General features: G+C 49.3%; 8 protein-coding genes across 8 annotated transcripts; 3 read left to right on the top strand and 5 right to left on the bottom strand.

Annotated features, from left to right (window-relative positions):
- Positions 1-456: 456 nt before the first annotated feature.
- Positions 457-1,800, top strand: LTR64_003687 (uncharacterized protein; the record flags this gene model as incomplete). Its single annotated transcript, XM_064898039.1, has 3 exons — positions 457-650; positions 699-803; positions 852-1,800. The coding sequence occupies 3 exons, from the start codon at positions 457-459 to the stop codon at positions 1,798-1,800; spliced, it is 1,248 nt and encodes a 415-aa protein (XP_064756989.1).
- Positions 1,801-2,479: 679 nt separating this feature from the next.
- Positions 2,480-4,306, bottom strand: ALO1 (D-arabinono-1,4-lactone oxidase; the record flags this gene model as incomplete). The annotated part of the gene is made up of 1 exon (XM_064898038.1): positions 2,480-4,306. The coding sequence occupies one exon, from the start codon at positions 4,304-4,306 to the stop codon at positions 2,480-2,482; it is 1,827 nt and encodes a 608-aa protein (XP_064756988.1).
- A 370-nt stretch (positions 4,307-4,676) lies between these two features.
- On the bottom strand, positions 4,677-7,265 carry GEF1 (glycerol ethanol, ferric requiring protein; the record flags this gene model as incomplete). Its single annotated transcript, XM_064898037.1, has 1 exon — positions 4,677-7,265. The coding sequence occupies one exon, from the start codon at positions 7,263-7,265 to the stop codon at positions 4,677-4,679; it is 2,589 nt and encodes an 862-aa protein (XP_064756987.1).
- Positions 7,266-7,682: 417 nt separating this feature from the next.
- LTR64_003684 (uncharacterized protein) lies at positions 7,683-8,438 on the top strand (the record flags this gene model as incomplete). The annotated part of the gene is made up of 3 exons (XM_064898036.1): positions 7,683-7,746; positions 7,798-7,883; positions 7,959-8,438. 3 exons carry the CDS (start codon positions 7,683-7,685, stop codon positions 8,436-8,438), a joined length of 630 nt encoding a protein of 209 aa, XP_064756986.1.
- Positions 8,439-8,969: 531 nt separating this feature from the next.
- Positions 8,970-10,745, bottom strand: LTR64_003683 (uncharacterized protein; the record flags this gene model as incomplete). The annotated part of the gene is made up of 3 exons (XM_064898035.1): positions 8,970-9,953; positions 10,020-10,042; positions 10,154-10,745. The coding sequence occupies 3 exons, from the start codon at positions 10,743-10,745 to the stop codon at positions 8,970-8,972; spliced, it is 1,599 nt and encodes a 532-aa protein (XP_064756985.1).
- Positions 10,746-12,513: 1,768 nt separating this feature from the next.
- Positions 12,514-13,176, top strand: LTR64_003682 (uncharacterized protein; the record flags this gene model as incomplete). The annotated part of the gene is made up of 1 exon (XM_064898034.1): positions 12,514-13,176. The coding sequence occupies one exon, from the start codon at positions 12,514-12,516 to the stop codon at positions 13,174-13,176; it is 663 nt and encodes a 220-aa protein (XP_064756984.1).
- Positions 13,177-13,764: 588 nt separating this feature from the next.
- Positions 13,765-15,453, bottom strand: PWP1 (rRNA-processing protein; the record flags this gene model as incomplete). Its single annotated transcript, XM_064898033.1, has 1 exon — positions 13,765-15,453. One exon carries the CDS (start codon positions 15,451-15,453, stop codon positions 13,765-13,767), a length of 1,689 nt encoding a protein of 562 aa, XP_064756983.1.
- Positions 15,454-15,803: 350 nt separating this feature from the next.
- Positions 15,804-17,231, bottom strand: LTR64_003680 (uncharacterized protein; the record flags this gene model as incomplete). Its single annotated transcript, XM_064898032.1, has 1 exon — positions 15,804-17,231. The coding sequence occupies one exon, from the start codon at positions 17,229-17,231 to the stop codon at positions 15,804-15,806; it is 1,428 nt and encodes a 475-aa protein (XP_064756982.1).
- Positions 17,232-20,154: the final 2,923 nt, after the last annotated feature.

The raw sequence follows: 20,154 nt of genomic DNA, 5'->3' as shown, positions 1-20,154 counted from the left end.
GACATCTGTGTTCGTGCGCATCTCGCAAATGTTGTCGGCTGCTACCTTCACTCGAGACTTTCACTACCTCTCGCAACATTTACTAACTCGACTGTCCTACAGAGCGATCGACCTTCGATTCTTCTTCCACCGATATCTTTTTTGCCGATCCCTCATTTCCGATATTGTCGCTTCACGATAGTTCGGAACCTGTATTGGACAGCTTGCAGCTTGGAATAAGAACGATTCGTTTTCAAGACTGCAAACATCAAGAGTCATAACAAACGAGCTCCGGTACGTTTCCCCGTGACACGAGTGTTGTTCTGTCACTAGTGAAGGTGCGCCTTCAGTCACAGTAAACAGTTCACACTTTTTCTATCGCATTCTTCCACCAAAAAAATCTAGCTATCACGCAGTTCGAGCTGACTTTGGCGCAGTCTTTCAATTCAATCTTCTGCTTAACACGTCCAGTCAGCAATGTCTCTCGAAGGTTACGGTCAATTTCCTGCTGGGCAGCCAGAGGGTGCACCTGGACAACCACCTTCTCAAAATGGTGGTGCTCCTGGTCAACCCACCGACCAATCTGGTGCTCCTCAGATGCAGTTTGCTGGTCAGGATGGTCAAGGTATGGCTTCGCCAGGTGCCAGTCAGGAAGGAAAGACCACACTATGGTAAGTACAACATGCGCGTTCCCCATGAACACCGCTGATGTGGTACAGGATGGGTGAGCTTGAGCCATGGGTCGACGAGAACTTCATCCGCAATCTTTGGTTCCAGATGGGCGAACAAGTTTCTGTTAAGATGATTCGAGACAAATTCTCTGGGTACGTGTCTAACCCACTGGCCGGTTCCAAGTGCTAATCTTGACGAAGTAGTAATGCTGGATATTGCTTCGTTGATTTCTCTTCTCCTGGCGCTGCTGCCAAGGCTCTGAATCTTAACGGGCAACAGATGCCAAACTCTCAGCGACCATTCAAGCTAAATTGGGCTTCTGGTGGTGGACTTGCTGATCGAAGAGATGACCGCGGCCCTGAGTACAGCATTTTCGTCGGCGATCTGGGCCCTGAGGTCAACGAATATGTCCTAGTATCTCTGTTCCAGAGCCGATTCCCATCATGCAAGTCCGCCAAGATCATGACAGACCCCCTTTCTGGCATGTCGCGAGGCTATGGATTTGTCCGCTTCTCTGACGAATCAGATCAGCAACGTGCTCTCAGCGAAATGCAGGGTGTCTACTGCGGCAACCGACCTATGCGCATCTCTACTGCCACCCCGAAGAACAAAGGTGGTCCTTCCAACATGGGTCCTCCTATGAACATGCCAGGTGGTGGCCACAACCAGAACATGGGCTACCCTCCTCAGCAGCAGCCAAATATGGGCTATCCGCCAATGGGTGGTGCCTATGGCGGTCCTCAGCCCATGAACCAGTTCACTGATCCTAACAACACCACTGTCTTCGTTGGTGGTCTGTCCGGCTACGTCACCGAAGATGAACTACGATCCTTCTTCCAGGGATTTGGCGAGATAACATATGTCAAGATTCCACCAGGAAAGGGTTGCGGTTTCGTACAATTCGTGCAACGCCATGCTGCTGAGATGGCCATCAATCAGATGCAAGGCTATCCCATCGGCAACTCTCGTGTCCGGCTTAGCTGGGGCCGATCCCAGAACAACTCTGGTCCTGCAGGTACTCCTTACAGACCTGCTCCTCCACCTCCTGTCTACCCAATGGGTATGCCACCAAATGGAGGATTCGGTGGCTTTCAAGGCTACCCTCCCATGAAGGTTAGTAACCCTCCGATTTACTCTAGGCTTCGCTAACTCATCCAGCAGTGATTTATGTCTTCGTGATCGTCGAGCACTGGGCGTTAGCTGCTGGGATTGCATTGAGAATTAGCGACATAGTTGGGTCTTGGGCGGCGATTGTCTTGTGAAAAGTTCTTTTATCTGCCTACAACTTCACCTATCGATCTCCAAAGGACGAACGACTACTTCTATCTCTAACTTTCACGAACTGCCATTGGACCTTTTTGGTCTTGTACAACAACTGGCTGACGGCTTTGACGAACGACGATATGACTCTCATACTTGCCTTATGCTTGTGTGTGTTCTCGTGTATGGAGCTTGGGGAGCAAAGAGCATTGAAATTGGCTTCATTGGAGACTGAATTGATGAGCCTTGAGCTTTTGATGGTCCTATGAATAATGCATGTGGACGTTAATCACACCAGAACGAAATTGTGGATACTATTACATTGACTTTTCAATGTCCCATGATTAAGAAGAGCGCAAGATGTGATAGATCTCGCGAATGCATACATTAGTATGTAAAAGGGTCATTCTGATGTTTCAAGTTTGCAAACATCTGACTAACAACATGCTCAACTTGTCAATGTCCATCAAATGTGCCAAATGCGTCAAGTCATATTCCAACAACCTATCTGCATAGTAGATCACTACCTCATCTCCCACCTCTCATTTCCACTTTCCAACCCCCCATCTCAACCTCGATAGAAACTCGCCTCCCCCTTGGCCAACATATCAAAACTCTCGTCACTCGTCCGACTCGTCATACTCATCGCAGTAGGCGTGTTTCCACCATCATCATTCGAGAAACTGACACCCGCATCCCTAGCTGCATCTCTGTCCAATGGCGAAAAGTCTCTCACCGCACCTTCCCAGAGCACACCGTCGCCCCAGCCGAGACCCATTGGTTTACGGCTGATTTCTTCTTCAACGGAGGATTGTTTGTTGTTGCTGTTTTCGTCTTGGTTGTTGCTCTCGATGGGGAGGTTGTTCAGATGCCATTGTCCAAGGAACATGCCGTCAGGATCACCTTCGTTGCGTACCGCGAGAAACTTTTGCATGTCGTCGGCGTACATTGTGGAGATGTGTTCACGGTCTGTGTATAGGAAGTTCTTGGCCCAGTGTGGGCGGCCACCGAGTTCGCGCATGAGGTATTCGAAGGCTTCGTAGTAGCGGTCGCGGCATGGGGGGTCTCTGCCGTAGGGGCGGTAGAGGGTTGCGTTGAGGTAGAGGGTTGGGCCTTCGTGCCAGGTCGGGTCGAGGAAGGGGTGGACTTTACTGTGTTGGTTGTCGGTTGTGGTGTCGCTGACGCGGACTTCGACGGGGCAGTGGACGTAGAGGTTTTTGTTGGAGAAGGGGATGTTGTGTTCGGATTTGGGTGCGCCGTTGATCCAGGCGCTGAGGCGGGAGATCGCTTCGGGGCCCTTGGGGAGAGGGAGGGCCCATTCGTTGACCCATTGGCTGTAGAGGCAGTCCATTAGGAGACCGGAGCGGGCGGGCTCGATGGCTGTCATGGTGTAGGTGTCGGGCTTGAAGCCGTATTGCATGCCGAAGATGAGCCACTCGACGAAGGGGAGGATGCTGGGAATGTAGTTTGAGAGAGCGAGGAGGTTGTGGTAGAGGTAGTAGCCGAAGGCACCGCCGTAGAAGGTCTTGTTTGGTGGTTTGGGGGGTTCGTCGGTTTTGTTGGCGGACCAGATGACGGCGCGCTTGAGGTAGGGGAGCCACCAGACGCGAGTGAATTCTCTTTGCTTCCAGAATGATTCGGACCAGTTGGAGAGGATGTCGTCGAGGGGGACTAGGCGTTGGGACCAGTGGATATTGAAGTCTGGGACTGTTTGGTAGGTCATTTCGACGATTATGCCGAGGGCACCGAGTGAGAGGAGGGCGGCGCGGAAGAGGTCGACGTTTTTCTCAGGAGAGCAAGTGACTAGTTGTGCGTTGGATAGAAGGATTGTCATGGAAGTTACGCTTTGCGACAGAAGGCCGTGAGATAGTGATGAACCATGTGTGCCAGTACTGATAGAGCCAGCCAGAGATTGTACATCGATACTGCCAAGGTTGGGGAGTGTGAGGCCTTTGGCGGCCAGTTGCTGGTTCAGATTGTGCAAAGATATTCCAGCTTCGAAGCGCACCAGACCCTTCTTACCATCAACGTCCCATTCGAGTATGTTCGAGATGTTGTCAAGATTGACCAGCCACGATGAAGTCAATGTCAATGTTGATGGCGAATGCCCAAAGCCGGTAACACACACGCGCTTGTGACATCTTCGAGCTAACGTGGCGATTTTCTGGAGCTCTGCAACACTCTCTGGCTGAAAGTAGTACTCTGGTCGCGAAAAGAATGTTTGCGCCCATGTGTGATGCAGATACCGCGCTTTGGGCCTGAATGGAATATCATCGTCTATCCTTGCAAGTTCATGGCTCAGCCGAGGCGAGAAGTTAGCGGGCGTCAAGCGATCCTTCCCGAATGGTTTATTTGGCTTCGTAGTTGGTAGATTTGGAGCCGCCCAATCCGTCATGATGAATTGATACTTCGGTATAGGGGCTGTTGACACAACACAGACGAGTGTGTATATATCCGCTCTGGATGTGGAGGCAAAAGCTGGGGCAGAGATGAAGGCGTGACCATCAAACTTAAATTACGATACTGGCGTCATGCAGGAAGATCTAGAACCATTACATAAGCAGCGCTTGATTTGCTACACAAGCAGTGCTACTTTCAGGCACAACACAAGCGTGCTGCAGCTTTTTAGACGAGCTTCTTAGTCAGATTTGATCTGTTAAGAGTAATCGATGAAGAACGTCGTAAAGTAATCACAGGTCAGTGACTGAAATCCACGGAAATTCACGTCTCTATGGAGCGTTATTTACTGATCATGCTCATCTCAACTATCTAACATCCATCTCAACACCATCTCTGTTTTCGTGGGGTACGAGCTCTTCAGTGCCACCAAGTATCTCGTTCTCGTATTCGTAATCGTGTACAGGATCAGGTTCACTATTGGGTAACCTGGACCATACACTGTTCGTGGCGCTCGTGCTTTGAGGTGATAACTTGAGCCGTCCTCGCGACAGGTTGTTCAGTCCATCAGCAAACCACTGCCCGATACCTCGCAGAGTATTCCAGATGACTTCTTGCCTTTGCTCTGTTGAAGCCACTGAAGGAGAAGTAGCATTGTGGCCACCATGTTCGAGAGCCTCGACTCGGACTTGATATCTAAGACAATCTTTCACAGTAATTAGCCCTTCCAGTCTTCCATGATGCTCTACAAGGATGATGCGTGGGCCCATCTTCATAAAGAGCTCCATAGTCGTCTCGAGGGGCAGTCGTGGGTGCACAGTGATAGGTGCGTTGTCCACGTAAGAGGTGAGATCAATATTCTGTCGTGCTATACCATTAAATGCGGTTCGATCGCGAGCCGATACAGGTGATTCCGTGTCGTCGACCGACGATCGCACAAACGAGCACTTGGAATCAGGTGCCAACATGCCTTGCTTTCGCGCTTTGTCTAGTGCGTACTGTAGCTCTGCACGTCCGATATAGCCAACAAGAATTTTGGACTCAACGTCTTCGACAATCGGAAACCCTGAATAATTGGTGTCGTCGAGCAACTTCTGTGCAGCTTTTACCTCCAGACCGGAAGCAGGCAACGAAGTCGTACTGCTGGTCATGACCTGGGATGCAGGTACACCAAAGTTGTGTTCCTCTTTGTTGTCAAGAAATGGATAGCCATTGAATTGAATCATCACATCTGCGATACCAGCTTTGCTGAGTCTGTCACCAACCGCTTTCGTGACGCCAATAACAATCATGGAAGGGAGAATGTATGTCAGAGCTCCAGTGAGCTCAAACATGATAACAGTGACGGAGATGGTAAGGTGCATAATTCCACTCAATGCAGCTCCAGCGCCGAGGAAAGCGTAGGTACCTGGCGTAATGCATGGAACATCTGGCTCACAAGCCGAGAAAAAGTTAGAGTTGGGAAACGAAGAATGCAGCCATTCGACCAGAATACCAATCATACGACCGAACGATGCGCCAATTGCCATGGAAGGAACAAAGATACCAGCAGGGACTTTGGCGCCGTAAGAGAGTGCCACCAAGCATGAACGCAAGACAGTTGCGGTAAGCAAGGAGAGCACATTGGACCAACGATTCTCTGCCTCGCACAAACCATGGTAATCGTAGTCGCCCTCACATTCTCGGAAAAGCATCTCCATCATCTCAGTCATGTCAACTCGTAAGAACATGTTTGGATAGCAAAGCAGTGCTGTGACACCTGCAAGAACCATAGCTTCAGGTATCGCATACTTGGCAAGGTATTTCTTCCTGAACGACTGTACCGCGAGGTGACCTTTGATCATCACGGCACCGTAGACCCCGCCGAAGATGCCAAGTACGATGTAGAAGATGACCTCAAAGAAGTGCCAATCGCGGTCATATTTCACGGAGAACATGACTAGCTGTCCTGTGCGAAAGGGGTTCATAGCTGCGAGAACAGCTGTAGCCACCAAGGCGCAGAAGTAGCTTCTCCAAAGAGTCTTGAGAGGGAAGTGGCTTGACATTTCTTCCAAGGAGAAAAGTACACCTCCGATCGGACTGCCGAAGGCAACCGCAACACCAGTACCGGAACTAGCGGTCAGTATTTCACGAGTCTTCGAGGCACTCTGTTTGTACTTGTCGAAGAATCTTGAAATGACGTTGCCCACACAGGTGGCATAGTGTACACTTGGACCCTCCTTTCCGACGGAGAGCCCTGACGCGATGGCCAGTGGAAGGCAGATCGACTTGATCAGCAAGGTCCAGAAACCGAGGAAGCCTTTCATAACGAAGCCACCTATGATGCATTTGATCTCGGAGATACCAGATCCAGCAGCGTAAGGAGCATAGCCTTTGACCAGAAAGGACGCAGTTGCAGCTAGACAGATAGCTATGCCGGTGTAGATGAGGTAGTTGGCAAAGCCAAACGACGTCCACCTCTTCCACTCGTCACAACCGTTCTCAGCACCGTAACAGCAGAAACCTTCGTTCAGGTACCAAGCAGTTGTACAGTATCCCATCTTCAGATCTGAGAGGTATTCGGTGATGATATTGAGGGCGGCGGCGATCAAGCCAATTACAATTGCAACGAGAGTGACCACGACCCAGGCCTGTGCAGCATCGTAAGACTCCCATACCTTTCGGCGCCAACCCCAAGTGCCATCGCGCTGAAAGAAAGAGGCAGCGTCTTTCCTCCTTGTCCTTCTTCTGATCTGCTCTCTGGCTGCATCCTGTACCCAATCTATAGTTGTAAAGTCCTCATATTTCTTGAGCTGCGCGAGCTCTTCTGTTACGGTAGCATCCTCACGGCTTTGAGCTTTATTGTTGTTGCCAGTCTCGAGGCCAGAAAGGGTAGAAAACCGCCTCGACAATCGTCGATGTGAAAGGGAAGGTCGTGGTACAGGCCGGGTAGATGAGGAAGAGCCTTGTTGGTTCATAACATTTGTATCAGCATACTCGAGCCGCAGTACATGCCATCCGCAAGGACAATAGAGTGAGTGTCAACACGGCCTCTTGATCAATCTGACCAAGTCAATATGAATGCGACAGATTCAGGCTAACGTAGATACAGAGGCACGAATCTTTGTCGTTCGAGGTTATAGGCGCAGTTAGTGCTTTGGGCGTCCACAAATAGGCTTCAAGGGCCTAAGATGAGCCCCTGGACCATCGATTCCATGTCAGTGGACCGGTTCATCCCAATTAGTCTTAGTCTGAACACCCCCGTCGTGTGTGAACCATTCCACTTTTGGAAACCACGTATATTGGACTAGCAACTCCTTCGTCGGTTGAAGACCTTCTCCAGAATTTCGAGGAGAAGTACGCGAAGCCTAGTACAGCTCACAACTACAGTGACGATGCCGTACGTGACTACCGCGATTCCCAGACCAGAAGAGATCACTGGGACTTCCACTCTACCTCGTATGACGCGTCGCCATTACTGGAAATGTGCCTCAGACTGACTGTGGAAAGTTGCGAGAGTGAAGAAAATCATAGCACAAGACGAAGACATTAGTCAAGCCTCAAACTCTGCTGCTTTTGCCATATCCGTCGCGACTGTAAGTTCATATGGACAACTGGTCTTGGCCCTTTCTGTGCTCGAAAGTACTAACCAGGATGTGTTCTGTGAACAGGAAGAATTTTTGCGGTACCTGACAGAACAAGCTTTCAATGTCGCAAAATCAGAAGCAAAGCCGCGCAAGAATATCCAATATAAGGACATTGCAGCTGCTGTATCGAAGCTGGACAACTTGCAGTTCTTATCTGATGTCGTGCCTCGAACTATAACTTACAAGCAGGTCAAAGAAAAGGACCAGAAAGTCAAAGATGGCAAAGACACGACTACCAACGGCACAAACGGCCATGAAGCTGAGGAGGGCGATGAAGCCCTAACTTCAAAACAACGCTCGATCGCACACATGATGGGTCATCCTCATGCTCACACGAACGGCAACCACGGAATGTCCGAGTCTGAACCAATGTCACCTGCTCAGCAGCGAATCAGTCTTTCCATGGCTACCTCGCCGATTGTGGATCGACCTGACCAGCCACAACGCAATGGTCACGCTCATCCATCAAGCGATGCGGACGATGATGTTGAGATGGATGATTGAGGCCTGGTCGTATATCGTCTCACACTAACTCGACCTACACCGCAGAGCTATGGCCAATGATTATATACTGCTGAAATGCAGCCAAGAAGTAATTTAGATTCCGCAACATCGATCTGCTCCATACTGTGGATCTGAGTCTGGGCCACGAGCGTAGAAGCTCAAACAGATTCCCGTATTCCTTGCAACAGCCATCAGTTGTCAGTGCGGTGTTCAACTCAATCTTCGCGGACATTAACACTGTACAGGCCAAAACCAGCCCTGTTTAAAGTAGACATTTCACACAGAGAATGAGATGTGTCATGCTGCACTCGGACAACCCCAGAGGGAACGAGCAACGATATGCCTGGAAAAGAGATTGCCATGAACAAAAAGGGTCGGAACACTTACACACGAATTCCGGTCTTACTCAGTCTGTACTCAAACAGGTTCGATCACATCCTGCAATTGGTCCACCAAGATCGTAAACTTCACTGTGCCTGTCAATGGTGTAACGAGTCTGGCGACACAAGAACTCTATTCTAAATCTGAGACTCATGATACCCCTGGCCTCTGAGCTCTCCTAAATTTGATCAATGGACCAGCTCGATCGGTAATAAAAACATCCCTCAGCTGGTATTCAAACTCACGCCACTCGAGTCCTCTAGCGTTGGCTTGTGTCTTCGACCGTACCGAGATTCGATCACCGTTTTCAGCTCGTCTGAAATCGAAAGCCCACAAAACATGTGCTAAAGTGAGACAAAGTTCCATATATGCTAACGCTTTGCCAACGCATCCTCGACTTCCTAAGCTGAATGCACAGAATGCTTCTCGAGCACGAGAGACCTGATCCGGATGCTGCAGATACGATGGCTCTGAAAGATGTGTTGTGGCTGAAGTGGAATGTGTGTCTTCTTTTGAGATAGCTATCCAGCGTTCTGGTCTGAAGGAGAAGGACGATGGAAAAGCCTCCTCATTGTGATGCAAAACGTATGCTGAGCAGCCAACTGTCGTCCCTGATGGGATGAACTCTCCCGCAATATCGAGCCCTGGCTTTTGCAGGATCGTTCTCGGAAGTTCGGACGGGGCTGCTGGTGCCATTCGTAACGTCTCCTCAACAATGGCACGAAGGTACGTGTTCCTCCTGACTTCAGTCCAGGTCAAATCAGAGGGTGACGAACATCGCTCCCTCAGCTGTTTTTGTGCATGGTTCAAGACACTTTCCGATGTCGGCAGAGTGAGATAGAAGAATGCCGCAGCGAGGACCGTGGAGGTAGTGTCACCGCCTGCCGCGATCAGCAGGGACGATTCTGCGTCGAGGTCTTGGTTCGTGAAAGGTTGGCCTGTGACAGGATCCTTAGCATCGAGGATGAAATACATCATATCCTTCCGCACGACCTTATCACTCTCGTGCTCTTTTGATATCCTGTCCTTCACACATGCCGACGCATAAGCCACGAACTCATGTTCATCCTGTGCGAATTGACCACCAAACCATTTCATCAGTGTTGGTGAGCACAAGATAGGTCGAACGATAAACTGTAGTGGTAAATGCGAGACCTACCACGTCAGCACATCATGTCGAGCATACACGGTTGCGCTTACCCAGTACAACAGCTCAGAACTCCCTGTTATTAGCCTTGGTACATATCTGTGCTCAGGACTAGTCATGCAATCAAACCTTTTTCCAAAGACAAGGTCGCCCATCACATCATAAGCAAAATTCGTACAACACTCACTCATATTGCGAGGCCGTGACCACTCCAGCCCTTCACCGTCTGACTCCGGACCAAGAAGTTTACAGAACGTCCTTATATTCTCAAGAACAAACTCCTCCGCCGGGCGCATCGAAGCCTCCGAGAAAGCATGATCGAGCACGCGCCGTCTGAAAGCATGTTTCCTCCGACTGATCTCCGTATGTGTCGAGTAGGCTCCAGCAGGCGCGTCGACAGTCTTGTAGTAATCTGATTTACGAAGCGGGTTCTGAGCTCGACTGGACTGGTAGATTGTGCGTAAGGCAGCTGGTGACGCGAAGGAGAGGGATGAGGGACCAATTCGTACTATGGGTCCGTACCGTTGGTGTTCTTGAAGCTGGTGGAGGTGTCGGTCGCCTGACGCGGCTTGGAGTGGTATTGAGAGTGAGGATATTCTGGAGAGGAATGGTCCTGGGTAGCGAGCTAGTGGGTGGAATTTGAGGCGGTAGATGATTTGTACGACTTCCTGGTTGATATTAGCCTGGTATAACGCTCGGCTCTTGTGTTGTGTTCTCACATAACAGGTGAAGATCATAAACAAATAGAGCATCGTCACAGCAATCGATATCGCGGCCATGGCAGAATTATTCCCTCTTCACATAAATCTACTTCTGCAACTTTGGTAGACGTCCAGTTTTCAAGTTGATCTATATCATAACTTCGTAAGCTCCTTCATCTTAGGTAATCCTTGAACGCCTTTACACGACTTTCACCCCAAAGTTTTCATGTTTGAACAACACCAAAAAAACCGTGGTCTCACTCAATCCAGGTACTTACACAGCCTAATTTATTCGGGAATGAGCCAGTGGTTCTTCTATCGGCTAGCCACACCTGGTTTCCATATCTTTTAAGGGACGACGATGATACCTCACAGGATCTGCTCGTCATATCATGTTTTTAATAATGGCATAAAGTGGTAGCAGGCTTTTGATCACTTTCGTATTCCAGAGACACCCGTAGACTGCTGACACGGATCTTTCCGTTATCTTATCTGATCATGCTCAGATCCACTTTTGCGGAGGTGCACCCGGAGTCCTGATTCCGAACTGACCTCCTTCTGAACGATGATATGTATATCGAAGATCGAGCTTAGCGCAAGATGATCTTGTTGTAATATGAGGGGACAAGCTCATCGCAGCATCAATGTAACCCGTTCTCATATCGATATACTTGTTGATTTCTGTCACGATCACATCTAGCTTCCTTTGTGCTTGTCTTCCGAAATCCCAAGAAAACAGCGGCACTCACAATGACTATGGACGGCTCGATGATCACTTCGACACTGATGGACCAGCCAACAACGAACGCTCTCCGATTCCTTGACTTGCCAGCAGAGATTCGACTGACGATTTACAGCCACTTGTTCGAAGCTGCAAAGTTGTCTTGTGGTACACCTCATGTGTCCTGGCCAGCTTGTGACTTTGCAATCTGCTCATGCTTGTTCCCCCATCACATAGTCAGGACTTGTCGGCAGCTCCGCGACGAGACCCTACCACTGCTGATGGCTGCTACTACAGTGGAGGTAGCTGGATCGCTTGAGAAGGTGGTGAACATGCCGGAGTTTTACGTAGGATCTATCAGCAAAGCAGTTGTGCTAGACGCGAAGCAGTTCTCCTTGCGACCATTTCAGCTGGAAAAGCTGCCAGCTTTAAGAATATTGGAACTGCGGAGTATCACTGTCTGGTGCATGTTCTATGACGAAGTCTTTTTGCAAAGCCCTCAAGCTGATGAAGCAATGTACGACATGACAATGTTCAACGTCAAACGTATGAGCGCTACACTTCATGAGTTGTGCAGAAGTTCAAGGTCATTCAAGATTTATCTCTGTGCTCAATTTGTGATGAGCTCACTATCGGACGAGACGATTGTAAGTACTTCAAGGGTATCATAAAGGCTCGGCTGACATTGGTAGCATGCTGTAATCAGTGTCGACGATAGGAAAATAATTAGGAAAACTCGGGGTGCGCCAATGAAGAATTTCAACAGCTGGTCAGGATTCTACTAGACGGTCAGTATAAGGCATGATCTAATATGTATCAGGAGCTGGCATTGGTAACCTTCACTCTCGCGATACCAAGGTTGAAAATGGACAATCCAAAGAGGAAGAACTGGTTGATGAGAGGCCAGCATTAAGGACCATATTCAGCTTCTAAACCGAGCGGAAGACTTAATCGCTAAGCACCACTTTCAGCGAAGTTGATTTAGCACAAGGCAGCGACACGTCGAAGACGCGTGCCTTCCTGGAAGTGACGCGTTTGACCGAAGAATGCTCTACCCGACACGCTTTTGGTAATTCATGTATTCTGGTCCAGCATCTTCAAATTGACGCGTGAGTTACGGCTAGCATGGCTTCTTCAAGCGAGATTTCTCCCAGAAGTACTCACCCGTCACATCTTCATTCCAGCTTGGTCAATTTCGTGGTTGCCAATCGTACAGCTGTTACTAGCATGATGAACCCTCCAAAGGCGGACCTTAAAACCTTTGAAACATACTTCTTGGACCTGCCAGCTGAAATCAGATGTATGGTTTACAAGTACGTCTTCGACTGGGCTATACTGAAACTTCATTACCACCTGCAACACACTCACATAGAGCGAGGCAAACTCAGACTGCAACCGGTTTCTATAGACGACATAATCACGCACATCAGCGATTACAAAGGAGCTTTGCTACGAGTTTCTGCCTTTTGTAAGCAGGAAGCATTGTACATGTTGGCGTCCTGCACAACGATCGTCTTTGAGCATCAGGATAACCAACGAGAAGACCTGCTACATCCTATTGACCACGACTTCCTGAGGCACGTCAGAGGTGTCCAGATGTTTCCTGACGCTTTCATTCATACCGACAGGAAACTACTTCCCAACCTGAAAGAGGTCGTTCTCAGTTATAACGTTGGTGGTCCCTGTGGGCGGATATCCATTCGAGCATGGTTTCATTCCCTAACTTGCAGCACTTGTGTTGATCCTACAGGCTTTATGTCCTATGAAAAAATCAAGTACGAATTGTGAGACTGGAATTGGAAGCGTAAGCAGTTCCTCTATCCTGCTGAAGAGAACCATTGGCAAATCAAGTTGGTACTCTATCAGGATTATTTGTCAGACGGACCAGCGAATTTCGACGAGATGGAGCTTTTCGATACACGCTTTGAGCACGAATATAACCCGCAGACAGAACAATTCGTCTCGAGACGTCTACTCAAGGACGACGAGGAGGTACTCAAGGACACTGACTTCTATAATATGGCTAAGCTTGTAAATGCGGGCTACGTTTCAAGGCTTGAAAGAGCAGAGTTCGATGAAGAATATCTTTGAGCCTACGATACAGGTCAGCAGGCTGCAAGATGTAAACCGACATCATAGGATGGACATCAATATACACAGAGACTGGGTTACATACATTCCAGACCATGTTTTGGAACAGGTTGAGGCTGCTATAGATAGTGGAAATCTCAAACCCACTCATCATAGATCAGAACCAAGCAAAAGCGTCATAGTCGTTCAGACACACTTTATGGGAAGCTTCGAGAAAGACTGACGAGGTATCATGTACATAATCATTGAGACATTGAACATGTTCATCAAGAACTCCAAACTCTGCTAATCCTCCTCCATACTTTCCCACCCATTTTGTCCAGCTCCATCCTCTGCCACATCTTCTTCTTCGCTTTCATCTTCCTCCTCGTCTTCTCCCCCACCACCTCCACTGCTGGCTACCAACCTCTCTTTCACATCATCACCAGCTGGCAACTGCGCTCTACCAGCAAAGACCTTTCGTACAGCTGCATTCGTACTCGTATCCCACACCTGTACATTGCCTTTACTGCCAGCTATACACAAGCGGAATGCGACCTCGTTGTCCGGCGCAAACTGCGCACTGAAGACGCGTCCGACATCAAGATTGCGCGAGACGACCATTGAGGGTTTGTTATCTACTACATTCCATAGCTTGACGGTCTTGTCCTCGGAAGCTGTGGCTAGAAAGCCCGACACAAGAGGATTGATGTCGAAAGCTGTAACAGCACTGTCGTGGGCCTGTAGTGTGAATACAGGCTTACTTATGCCTGGTGCGTTTGGTGCTGGTGGTGTCCTCGAGTTGAAGTAGTGTACTGTTCCTGCCTCGGTCGTTACGTAGAAGAAGTCTGGGTCGTGTGGATTCCATTTGACGCGCTCGATGTCTGCTTCCACTTGCCACGTGGGGGCTGTGGCTTCAGGGGCACGCATATCGGTTATTACCACTGTCTTTGTATCTGCACTGCCGGACAGTAGAATTGTGGAACGCTCAGGGCTAGGATGCCAGTCTAAGCTTGTGATTTTGGCCTTGCCGTGCTGCGTGTATGATTTTGCGCAGGTGCCGGTATTCAATTCCCATAGCTTGATGGTGCCGTCTGCGGATGCTGAAGCAAGTAGATTGCGGTGATGTCTGTTCAAAGAGAGAGACAAGACACCATCCACGTGGTAAGAATCGTTCGGCTTGGGCTTTTTCTTCTTCTTGCTCTTCTTTTTCGAATCTTTCGAAATTGATTTCTCTTCCTGTTCCTTCTCTTCTGGTTGTTGACCTAGGATTGCGGCCGGATACATGCTGTCTACCACGTCAAGATCCCAGACCTCGATCTCGGGACCCATCATGCCGACAGCTACAAAGTTCCCTTGCTTCTTGTCACCGTTTGTCTTGCCTACTGGTACGTCGAGCCATTCTAGGCAAAGAGGTATAGCTGGTAGCATGATGTCGTGATGGACGTAGATATTGTCTGCTTCATCTTCGTAGACTAGAATTTCGAGGTGCGGTACTTCGTCCTCGACCTTTGCAGCTAGGATCATATTGTCTGTAGCGAGGACTTGTAACTCTTCTCTTTCATTATCTGAGTCTTCGCCTTCTGGTAGAACAAGGTAGGGGTCCTCTTCGCCAAATTGGTGGTATGCTAAAGACCGAACGTTGCCGAACATGGCGAATCTCTCTCCTGTCTCTTGGTCGACCTCGTCGTCGTCATAATCTGACAGGTTGTACTCTCTCATGTCATCGTCGTTGTCTGTGGTGGTGCCTCGAGTTCCGGGCGTCCCATTCTGTATGCCCGTGGGTACGCCTGCTTCGTCATCGTCGTCTTCCGAGTCCTCGTTCTCACCATCAATATCGTTTTGAGCAGCGTCTAGATCTTCTTGTGCGTCTGCGAGTTGTAATCGAGCGAGTTTCTCAATGCGACCCAGTTCTGCTTCGTCCACCTCATATTTGTGTGGGAATTCCGCAGCGACGCCTCTCCTCACCCATGCCGTCGCTAGTGTCATAGACATTCTGTCTGTACTTCTGAGTCAAGATATGTGCCCGCACTGTCTGACTTTCTTCGTTCTACTCATAAAAAGTTGTCCAAGCCAACAAATTGTGAAGGCCTTTCCGGAGTTATGCCGAAAAGCTAGTCTCAATATGCGATAACACGATAGCCTCTTAACAGCCACGTCCGTCACTCAAAGCCAATGGCCAAGTTTGTGTCATTATCATGAATTCTATTATGGTTGTATAAGGTGAGCTCGCCATTTACGTCTCTGGCTCGTCGTTATCTATACGTATTTTGAACACCAACATAGGAAATACAGTGTGCCTATCCATCGAAAACGAACGCCACCCACATTTTTTTCGTCACTCATTAACAGCCATTGTACCCCTTTTGCTGCCACATCCGTACGCTCTTTACCTGCATCTCTGGCTCCGTCCAGGTAGGATACCACGAATTTCTGGCGTTCCAGAAGTCCTTCTTAGCGCTCGGCGACGCGTCCACCCAGGGCTTCGCAGCTACGCCATCCTCGAACCAACCGTTAGTACCACCAACAGCCACATTCAGAATAAGGTAGAATTTGTGGTCGAATGGTGTGGATGGATTGCCAGTCTGTGTCCATGGGTCGACCCACGAAGTGCCGTTTGAGTCTGAAAGTGGGAAGTTGCCACGTTTCCAGAGAGGCTCTGAGAACCTGTTGTACATGACCTGCAGCAATCTGCTGTCGAGGTACATGTATATGTACTTCTCGCTCCATTCCAAGCCAAAAGTGTGGAACTTTTGGGAGAACGTGCTCATAAGAGCACTTGTCTTGCCGTATGTTCGCCACCAAGCGTCGTTTCCAAGGTTAGGACCCCAATGCATGGTTGAGCTGATCACGTTGTTGCCGCCCATTGGATAGGTATAGTTGTTCCCTCTGGACTCGGCGATATCTATTTCACCACTCAAAGGCCATTCACCATACGTGTTGTCTACTGGCAACATCCAGATTGCAGGCCAAAGCCAGTCACCTCTGGGCATCTTGGCTACTACCTCTACACGTCCATATGTGATAGCTGCACCTTTCTTTGTGTTGAGCCGACCACTCTTGGTTGGTGGAACTATGGTACCGTTGGTGGTATTTGTGCTTGCAACACAGTTGTTCCATTGGTCCGACGAGCAGATGCCCATTGCAGTGAGATCAATAACGTTGTCCTCGTTCACAAGGTTCTCATCCTGCAAGGTTGGTTTGATGGTAAGCATGCCGTCCTGAATGTAAACGTTTTCATCTGTGACAGTGGTCTGTTCGAATTGGCCGTTGCCGAAGCCACCGACCTCAGCCTCCTTGGTCCAGACGTCGGTGTTCAGCGCACCACTCGAGAAATCGTCCTCGTACACCATGCAGTACTGATGCTCAGGCACAGACATCCAGCCGTTGTATACCATGTAAACCCCAAGGGCAAACCCGATGAAAATTCCGGCCAGTGGGATGATGGTCTGCCATTTTTGCTTCTTGTCTTTGGTGGCTGTCAGCCATGGCTTTTCGACAGTCCCCTTCTTCATCCGCCGTGAGCGGAAATAGGTGGGCGGACTGTGCTTCACAGGCGGTAGGTGTGTGACAGAGGCATTCGTGGACAGTGCTGGAGTTGCGAATGGGTTGTCTGACGGTCCTGACTTTTCCGAAGAAATCCTTGACACTGAAGATGGATCTCGGGAATGGAAGAAGCGTTGGGTACCTGAACTAGGTGGTCTGATCTCAGCGCCTGGAGACGAGGTACTCTCCTTCGAGAACATCGAGGACATTCTCTTGCTAAACGCCATGGATGGCAAACCTTGAGACGAACGATTACTAGGGCGCACGGTCTGGTGGGAGGCTCGTCTGAGTATCGGAAAGGTCAAGTGAGCGAGCAAGTCAAAGGGCTATCGCAAGTAGTCACGAGTTATACTGATATCAAGGACGCAACGAGAAAAATAATTGCTAATGTGAAAACAGGATGTGGCGATCGAGGTGCTGATCATAAGGGCATGCTTATCAACGATTCTCGCAAAGTCCTTGTCTTCGCACCGGATCTGCAAGCAACCCAACGGTATGCTGACCTCGTTTGGCTCCTCTGACATACTTGCGCAATAGTGCATGAAAGACTTCCATAATGTCTTGGTTCTTCCTCCTTTCAGCTGCGTGTGTGGGTAGACACCACATCATGGATACTCAGGCTCGGACTTCCGACACAGAGGAAGTTGCCTTCACCAGCGATGCATTGCATCAAACTGTCATTGAGGAGACACAATGGGTACTGTGGACATTGATGAGAACAGACAGCATTGAGCATTATTGAAGCATGATGATTGAGTTTGGCGGTAAACTCCATCCACAAGTGATAGCCGTGGGCACTAATTGTTGAGACATAGTCTGGATCTCACCGAGATAGCATTCAAGGACTGACCCAGCACGACCACTTGGTGGCTGAGAACCGTATACCTGGGTCCCACGTCCACCATCGATGGTCGTGGTCATGGTCGTGGTTCCTTATGTCTGAGTTTAGAGTGGAGCTTTGGATATACTGGTGGACTCTTTTCTCACAGGCAATAAAAACGTAAACATACTTTAAAGTCTAATCATGTATGGTCAAAATCTGGTCTCATTGGTCCAAAATCACGACTCGACTCCAAACCCGTCTGTCTGGTTGCTGCAAATATTTGACGGGTAGCAACTCGGAGCTGCTGTACGACACGTGCAGCTTGAAGGAGGAATGGTGACATCAAGTGGAGCGCCGTAAACGATGTTCCAGAAGGAAAGGAGATGTTTTGCGATGCACAAGCTGTCTGGCGGTACCCAGTACCTTTGCAGGTCGTTGTGCAGTTACCATGTGTCTGAAATGTGCCGGTGTGGCGCCAATTCATACTGACATAAGAGATGTCCTCAGTATTTTTACGCAAAGTCGAAGTCTGACTCGCACCAAATAAGCGAGTGCAAGATCGCTCGCAGATCTGCTACTAGTGTTCTGACAATCACAGTACCTGCATTAGCTTGCGCACGACTTGCGATATCATAACTTTGCTGTGCGACATTGTCGTACTGTAATTTTCTTCACAAGGACCGAGGATGTAGACGGTGACAGATGGTTGAGCAGAGATTGGCCACTAGCAGGCTTGATGGAGTCGACCATCGTTGTGGTTCAGCTGTGTCTGCTTTTCCTGAAAAATCGTCTAGGGTGAACCGTGCGGCGCTACGCTCATGCCAGGCACAAGTCGTGGAAACGGAGCATGGTTTAGCTTTGGCGATTTCGCACCTGCAAACTTCCCATCTCCGCGCTGAAATTGTGTTCAGAACGTCACTAGTAACCATACTGGTAGAACCAGCTGCTCTTCATGATGAGATGCCGTTCGAGGTTGCATCCGTTGCAGAACCAAGATCTTGGGCCGAGGAAGCTCGTATAGACGCCTCATCGGTAATGGAATACCAACAGCTGTGGATGGCTCGGACCATTAGGCGAGCATCTCCGAATTCGCAAAGTGCGCTAGCGAGTCACGAGAAGCTCGATCTGCAGGCGCGACCTCATTCGTCTTGGCGTTTCAGATTTCACTATCCCCTGCTCTTGCCAATTCACTCTGGATCCTATTTGAAATTGCTCTCACTACCCCCCGACCATGGCACGAACTGTCGAACCTTAGTCTCCATCCTCGATAGTGGCTACGAGCCGTGTGTCATCTGGCGCTATATTCTCCGTGCACGTACTGGCTGAGCTCAGCAATTTGACCACCTAGTCTGACCATGCTCGCAGCTTAGTCCGAGTTCTAGCGCAATCAGCAGAGACGACCTACCGCCTCGTCTCTTTAGCTTCCTCTCGAAATCGACATCCAGCCCAAGTATCTCGTTTCCTGCGCGGATATGCTTGCATGAACGCTTCGTACAGCTAAGTTCACCTGCCAGAATGGCCTCAACATGTCTCAGGAGATCACCCGAGTTCTCGCTCGAAGTGACATGGAAACATTCGATTTCGACTCCACACCAAATAGAGTAAGTCACCGATCAGTATACCAAGGACGCAGAAGTGCTATTGTTGTGCTTTAATTTGAGATGTCACAAACCTTCGCTGTCGTATCTCGCACGATGTCTACACTAGCAGCCTGTGCCTGTCTCCCATGACTGAACCTTCACCGAGTCCTTGGTTACCGTCAGCGGCTTCATGTTAGCGTGAAGCAAAAGAGATTCATCATGCTGATTTTCAACATTCACCTTACTAGGCTGACTGAGCTAGACTTGTTCTTGTCGTTGACGCAAGACACCATCTAGTCGACCCCGTTTGTGGGCTCAGTGTGGCCTCGTCGACACTACTAGTACCTGTCCGTGCATGGGTGGTCTAGCCAGATGTCCAGCACGGCCGCCATCTGTGATGAACCAGGACCCACTTTCACTCTTCGCCATGAACCTGGGTATGGGTTTGTGTTTGTGGCGCAAAGCCGGCCTTTCAAATGTGACACTTTCCCACTATTTCTGTCTTTGTTTCAAACATTCAGATTGTATCCCTGACCCTGAGGTATACAGCCAGATAGGGTGAAGATCACACATTCGTTGCACTTCCACGTGCACCTCACTCGTTGGTTTTCTTCCATCTCTACTTCTTCAAGCGGCAGCATATCCTCGTGCTACCAGCACCGAGCTCGCCATGACAACCTCAATATTCCCTGGGTCATCGTCACCCGCGGAAGTAACCCCAAGATACAACAATACACCAACGTCAAC

This window comes from Lithohypha guttulata (genome assembly GCF_036872675.1).
Source record: "Lithohypha guttulata strain CCFEE 5908 chromosome Unknown scaffold_2, whole genome shotgun sequence".
Lineage (NCBI taxonomy): Eukaryota > Fungi > Ascomycota > Eurotiomycetes > Chaetothyriales > Trichomeriaceae > Lithohypha > Lithohypha guttulata.
The sequence above is the reverse complement of the archived record's forward strand: the minus strand, read 5'-3'. Positions and strand labels throughout refer to the sequence as shown.